This window comes from Coffea eugenioides, chromosome 6 (assembly GCF_003713205.1).
Source record: "Coffea eugenioides isolate CCC68of chromosome 6, Ceug_1.0, whole genome shotgun sequence".
NCBI classification, from domain to species: domain Eukaryota; kingdom Viridiplantae; phylum Streptophyta; class Magnoliopsida; order Gentianales; family Rubiaceae; genus Coffea; species Coffea eugenioides.
This window is the reverse complement of record NC_040040.1, coordinates 14,790,994-14,798,307: the sequence shown is the minus strand read 5'-3', so window position 1 is coordinate 14,798,307 and position 7,314 is coordinate 14,790,994. Positions and strand designations below refer to the sequence as shown.

General features: G+C 36.9%; 1 protein-coding gene across 2 annotated transcripts; it reads right to left on the bottom strand.

Annotated features, from left to right (window-relative positions):
* Window positions 1-449: 449 nt before the first annotated feature.
* On the bottom strand, window positions 450-4,997 carry LOC113773402 (shikimate O-hydroxycinnamoyltransferase-like). Of its 2 annotated transcripts, none has more exons than XM_027318042.1 (3): window positions 4,910-4,997; window positions 4,203-4,649; window positions 450-1,791 (listed from the first exon to the last, which is right to left on the bottom strand). In XM_027318042.1, the coding sequence occupies exons 2-3, from the start codon at window positions 4,608-4,610 to the stop codon at window positions 907-909; spliced, it is 1,293 nt and encodes a 430-aa protein (XP_027173843.1). In that variant the 5' UTR covers window positions 4,611-4,649; window positions 4,910-4,997; the 3' UTR covers window positions 450-906. The 2 variants fall into 2 exon arrangements, with proteins under 2 accessions (XP_027173843.1, XP_027173844.1); XM_027318043.1 differs by having other exon boundaries at window positions 4,203-4,626.
* Between the last annotated feature and the right edge of the window lie 2,317 nt (window positions 4,998-7,314).

Below are 7,314 nucleotides of genomic sequence, written 5' to 3'. Positions count from 1 at the left end.
TCACTTGAACCCTCTATTTTCTCGCTACTTAAAGGTTTCCCCCAATTTGGATGCAAAATGGTTTCTGTCTTGCTTTCCGCAGAAATCCTACTATGTACTTCCAAAAAAGCCCTTGCGTCACCGTTGGTTTCTGTACCGAAACATGTATTTTGGGTGATGACACCGTATAGGTCCTCAATTGGCACAAAAATTTTAGTTAAGAGACTTAATTCATACGATAAAATATTGAGAGACCAAATCGGCTTTAGTAAAATAGTTTGAGGACTAAATTGGCAATTTTCCCTAATTTTGTTAGATGAACTTGATTAAACTTGAATAGATTCGATTGATCTTGATTAGACTCAATTAAATTTAATTAAATTCGAACTCAAATTCAAACTCAAATAAAATAAACTGAAATCATACTCGAATTTGAACTCGACTTTTAAAAAAGCTTGACGAGTTCGATATTGAGCTCAAATTCAATTATTTTACCTCAAGTCACACTGCACACGGTCCACTCGACTCGAATGCACCCTTAGATTTAACTAATTCTGAACTCTCAACCGTTCATGATGCAAAGATTCGCTAAGGGATAATGACACACATCAACAATCAAATAGGAGGCAAAAGGCAACCAGTCAAAGGCTTATAGCAACAAGTCCTCGATAATACGCATCATCTGCGGCATGCCCTATTTTGCAAGCGGAACAAGCAATCAAGCATTTCTATCCAGCTAATTAATGCTCTGGCCATGATAAAGAAAATGGGAAAATCACTAAGCAAAACACCAATACAAAAACGAGAGTCCCAATCCAATCACAAGTGTCACGAGGCTGCCTTGATTTGTACCATCGAAAAATGGTAATTCTATCCATTCTCTTCCAGAAGCTTGATTATTGATTGTTGTTGATATTTCAAAATTTCTCAGAAATCGTACAGGAACTTTTGGAAGAGTGGCATGTGATCGGCATCTAAGCACACAGCTAACGATAAAGTCCTGTCTTTGCCTGGACTTGGCAATACATATACCGTACCCTCATAAAGAATGATTGCCGGCCCTATATGAATAGGTCTGCCCCAGCCAAAGTCTGCATCATGAAACGGAAGCCTTGTCCAACTATTGATATTCAAGTTAGGACTAGCAAAATGCCGAGGCCCTCTAACCAAAGCAGACAAATCAGGTTGAATTTCAAGATAATCCAGGGCTGATCTTAAGTAATCATTATCCATTCTTGCCAAGGCATTGTGGATTCTTTTTGCAGAATTGGTCAAGGGCTCTGATTGAAGATCACTGGATTCAGCAATTGGAGTTGCAGTGAAGACCACATTACCTAGATAGCCAGGAGGCAGGGGAGGAATCAGCCTAGACCGGCCATCAGTGGCAACGTACAGCTTGGTGGATTGATCATTGGTGAGGCCACGTGCTTTGCATGCGGTACGCCATATATGTGCTGCTAAGATCTCATAAGTGCTGCCCTCATTGTTGGCCTTAGCTTTAAGCTGGCTAAGTTGTTCAGGTGTGATTTTTAGTACAGCTGTGGTACTTGCCCTGGGGCCTGTTTTGAGTTCTTGAATTCTTGAATCTGACTTTAGTTGAGGGGGCGGATAATATTCGACATGTTCGAATACAGGCACGGGAGGGTCCCTAGCACGGATAAGTGTCCGGTCAATGAACGGAGGGATAGCAATGGTGAGGCCACGAGCTATGTCTGACCATGTATTGATGAAGTGCAGAGATGAAACGCCATCTGATAAATTGTGCTGCACCCCAGCTCCAAGAGCTGCTCCTCCACACTTGAAACGAGTTACCTATCAAATCAAACCCTAATATGTTACGAACAAACGCTATGTTACCAAAACAAAACAAAAAAAAAAACATTTCAAATCTATGATTCCCGTTGAAGCACATGGATTCTAAGGGACTAGAGAAAGAGAAACTCATTGCATTGCATCGTTTTAGCGATGAAACTGAAAAATCTAATAAATGTCTAAACACTACTAACTTCGAGTCTAATTTGAACAGGTATAAAATTTAGCTCCTAACTCTCCTATCAACTTTTTCTGAGTGGGGACTATTTCAGTTCTCCAGTTGCAAAAACAATTAAACGATAGTGGTGAACACCAACCATATTTCCCTCTTGAACCATATGGTTGAAACTGGTTCAGCACAAAGTTATGCCGCCAAAAGCTAACAACACTAGAATACCAATCTGTCGCTATTCTGATCTTTTGCCTGTCATAAAGTATTGGATCCTTTACTTGCTCCTGATGTTCAAGTAGCTGATGCATAGGCTTACATTTCTCAATCCCTATTCATCCTTTACATGGTAGCCAAACTAAAACACCATCCACAAAAGTACTAGGAAAACAAACCATTTGTACCAAACTAAAAGTGTCGGACAATATCAATTAATTTTCTTGTCTTGTAAAACATGTTACTTCTCACTACCTTGTTATATAAAATAATTTCCTTCTACGTTATTGAATTCTGACCGTGTTTTTTTTTTTTAACTATAATAAAATTTAGATGAATTTGATTTCGATTACTATCACGGACCAAGTATGCTCTCGGGATCATAGGTCGCTTACAAACTTTTTTACGAATCACCCATTATCGTAATTCACACATTGCTAACAAATTTCGAACACGTGACATTTTACGAGAAAGTGACACATCCTTGTGAATCGAGTGAACTTGTGTGGCCCTTTTTTCTAGATTTATGGCCTTTGGATCTATTTATTCCACGATTATTCTCTACCCGTACCGAACTCCGTACTAGGACCCCTCCAGAATTCTTTTTTTTGTGGACGAAACGAGAGCAAATCGTCTAGACTGTTATATTGTACCTCATTCATGTCAGTGCCTCGCGTGACTTTAAACAATTCATTCATAGCCACCGGTAAAAGGGTAGTAAATGTTGGTCTGTCTAACTGTAAACTAGTAACTACCCGTCTACCGTATTGAATTTTTCAGACTTGGATTTAAATTTCAAACCGGAAGTACTTAATGTGGGCTATATACACTTATTTTACATCAATTATGATTTTTTTTTCTTTTTGTGGGGGTGCCCTAACTGCTCTTTGTATCACAAATTGAACACACAAACACTAAAACTTGCAGAAAATTAAAATAAAATATAGGATGTAGCATAGTTAATTAATTTTACGTTTTCCCAATGGTAGAGAACATGTGCTATTACAAGATCTTCCGTGTAACAAAAGGTTTTCTAAGAAGAGATTATTCTGCAAAATCCAAATTCTTTTCAGGAAAAAATGAACATTGTTAGAGACAAACGAGAAAAGGTAAGTACGTATTTTTTTGGGATAACAAAGTATAAAGGAGGACTTGAGGGTGTTTGAAAAGCCAGTTTTCATTAAAAAATTTCTATATTTTTCGTGAATATATTTTTCAATCGCGTTTTTATCCCGTGTATATCAAATCAAATCAAATCAAATCGCTACAGTACGCTTTGCAATTCAAACCACCAGGAAAAAGTAAAGTACTGCACATTTGAATATAATCTTTGCCCCATATAATACGGATCACAATTGACCTTTGTTTCGTCACGAATTTCCAACTAAACACAGGATGAGACATTATTATTATTTTCTAAGACATCCCATCTAACATAAACATTATTATTACTCATCTGTGGATGACTCAATCCAAAATGAACAGTCCTAAGAATAAAAAAAAAATCCACTCTTTTCCGGTCCGTGAACGAAACGCACCTTACAGGTTTCATATATTGTTAATTTAACACATTGAACAAAGTATCACATGAAGAATACAAACTCAAACTAAAGAGTACAATCAAATGCAAAATTTGTAAGTTCTAAGAATTTGATGAAATAAAAAATGAAATCAATGGCTAGATAAGGGGAGAAAAGTCAAGGGAGAAAACATGCCCCAATCAAATTTCGCTACGCCTCTCCACAACCAAAAGCAGCCCCTTAGTTTCTCTAGACTTTCCAGTAAGTTTTATGAGGTCCAGACTGATTGGATTAGAGACAAGTATTTTCAGACAACGTATCGATTTGGTTATTGTTCATTATTCATTTCATTGTGGAAAAATATATTCAAGCCTTTGACAGTCAAACATATAGTAATAATTAGAAAAACCTTCAACAAGCACCGCCTCAGATGGAAAGGACTAAAGTAGCAAAAATAGTAGTAGTAGTAGTAAAATTTGTTGTTCAAAAGAGGACTAAAAGGTTACCTGGAAAATAACGAGGGGGTAAGAAGAAATGTCACCAGAACAATCGACGGTCGGAATGAGCCTCCTGAGCTCCAAACTTGGTGCAAAATCACCAAAATCATCGACACTTGAGTCTGATTCAGCCTCGACAAACAGTACACCTTCGCCGTTACAGTCGATCTCAATCCTTCCTTCTTCATCTCTTGCTAATCTCCCAGCCATGGGGTAGAAAGAGACAAGAACATTGCTCAATGCTTCTCTGAGCACACGGGTATCAAAGAAATTAGCAGAACCATTAGGCTTGTAAAAGTAGACGGTCAAGATATGAATTCTTGCTACCAAAAGATCCAAATTCGAGTTCCATAGCCTCTTTGTAGGCGTTGGTTGGGCTGGACGAACCATTGCTGTTTCCTTCACGGTTATCTTCATTTTCTCGCTTCCCACGCTGGTCAAACAAGATGAAATAACCTGAGATTCAGCAGAAAATATTAACAGTTTTGTTGATTGACGAAAGGGATTTGTCAGAAACGAGCTGGGATGGAGAAGAAAGGTGTGCAGACAAACAAATGGTCTAAATAAATAGAAGTACAAGGGCAGATGAGATAGATGAATTAGAGGTCAATTGAAGATTTATATGTGTTAGAGTTACGGATTTTTTCGTCCTGACGTTTCAGAAGCAAATTGGAAAATGGCTATGTGCAATTTTGCTTAGCTGTAAGTTTCCGTACCTTTGTCCTTTGTGGAATATGATGAGGAAGAGTGGCTATTGAAAGATGACCACAAAAGTGTCTTGTGAAAATTGGGTGGAGGGATGCTTCTCTGCTTTCCTCCAGGCAACGAGTGTAATTGCCGCTGGTTGTACATATTTATAGTACAGCTACGTTGAATTTTCTCTCTCTTCCTTTTTATTTTATTCTTTTTTTTTTTGTTTATTAGATGAATAAAAGGGTCAAATTCGAGCCATTAAATAAAATGGTTAGCCTAATAATCAGATTTCGAATGAAATTGCATTGTCTAATTTGAGCCATTAATATTTAAGAGTGGGTCTCGTTCAAATGCAATTGAACTAAGTTAAGACGTCAATAATTATATGATATCTTGTTTACTCTTACTTTTATTGGGCTTGAATGTGTGCATAATTAATTAAGGAAAAGTTGAATTGTAACACGCAAGTACTTTAGTTGACATGAAAAACATACATATTATTAATGTAGAGGTTATATTCACATGATACTATCAACTAGTACAAGTATTTTTCTTCTAAACACACATTCAATAATTATATGATGCTCCTTGTTTGATTGAAAATGTCAGGTACTCTTCCTTTTTTCTCTATCACTTGTTTGGATTGCGGTTTTTTGCATAAAATTTTTTATATTTTTTATGAACACATTTCTGAATCACCTTTTTACCTTATATACATCGAATCGCTATAGTATATTTTCTACAAAAACTTCTAAAAATAACAATTCAAACATGATAGAATACCAAATGTCCTACATTTTCTTTCAGTCTGGGCACTTTTTTTTTTTTTTTGTTAACACAGGGGTGTCCTGGTCAATCTTTACGGGGTCCGACTAATCCCCTGCGACCCGGGCCCGGCACCCCAATCCGACCCGAACACGATAAGTGCGCAGAGGAATTCAGCAGAGCGGAGACTCGAACTTGAGACCTCAAGGGTCACCGGTGAGAGGCGCTACCGTTGGATCATTCACGTGGGGGCTTCAGTCTTGGCACTTGCTTTGTCGTGTCTTTGCTCTTCAAATTTCACAAGTGTTCTTCAATCCTGTCTTTGCTATTCAAGAGTTCTAGTTCACTTTCACTTGGCCACTTCTAGTCTTGGCACGAAAATGTGTTGGCACTTACTTGTCGTGTCTTGGCACGCTTGAGTAATGCAGAGGATTGCATTAACGTAGAGAAAGATTTAAAAAACATGTACAATTGAACATGTGTTGCAGAAATGAACCTGGCTACTACTGTACTACATTGTTGTGGTGTGAAAAACATGGGCACTTTCACAGTGATAATTTCTCATCCAGCTATGTGAACTGTTTTCCATTTCTTCTTGCCAGCGAAATGACAAGGAAACACATTTATTGTTGGCTGGCCGAAATGATAATACTTCCTACCAATTCGAATTTGAACCCCTCTTAAAATATCCGACTGCCGCACAGGGCTTATCTAACATTTCACACCTAAACAATGTAGTAGCCAGGTCCACTTTTTCCTGGCTTTTTGCTAGCGAAATGACAAGGAAAACACGTTGGCAAGAAGATGGCCCGCTTGACAAGCGAGTTTTTTTGAATGTTTGTTTAAAATTTTACTGTAATTTATTATAGAAATTGTAAAAAAGTTTTTTGAAGCGTGTAAATTTTTGAATATTTCAAAGTATATAGTTTAAAAATTTTGAGAAATTTTTTGATATTACTATAAATAAAGTTGTTAAAAAACTTGTAGCAAATAAACTTAGCCAAAAACTTAAGTACCAAACAAGGTCGATATTTTCCCCTTTCGTTGCATTTTTTCCTTCTGACAAAAGAAACAATTTATCCTTAATTAAGTTACTTCTCTTCATTCTAACTGAATAAAGTTTTCCAATGGCTACATGGAGTTTTGTTTGGATTGCGGTTTATTTGCCAAAATATATTTGCATACATCATCATTACAATTTCCAATACACCTTTTTATCTTTCCAACTACCTTTTTATCTCATATACATCACACCACAAAAAGTGCTACAGTAAAAATATCTCTAATAATTAACGATCCAAACAAACAATTACAGGAAAGAATATCCGTGGATGTCACATGGTACCTGTCCCGGCAAAAGCAAAAAGCCATTTTTATGATTTCATACCCTAAATTTTTATATATATTCTTTGTTGACTTGAAACACAAAGTAGTTATTTCATTCTTTATTTATTGGCTTGAAACACAATTAAGTATTTATTTCAATTTAATGGGTCACCTTTCACATTCAATAAATTAGTTTAAGGAAACTGCTATTTGCAGTCCAACCCATGAGGTTTCAATTGATGCTACTTTGCCCATAGGGTTTCATTATGTTAACTAGATTTACCCGTGCATGGTGCCTTGTGATTATGCACAATCAATCTTCTCTTCTATTCTGGCC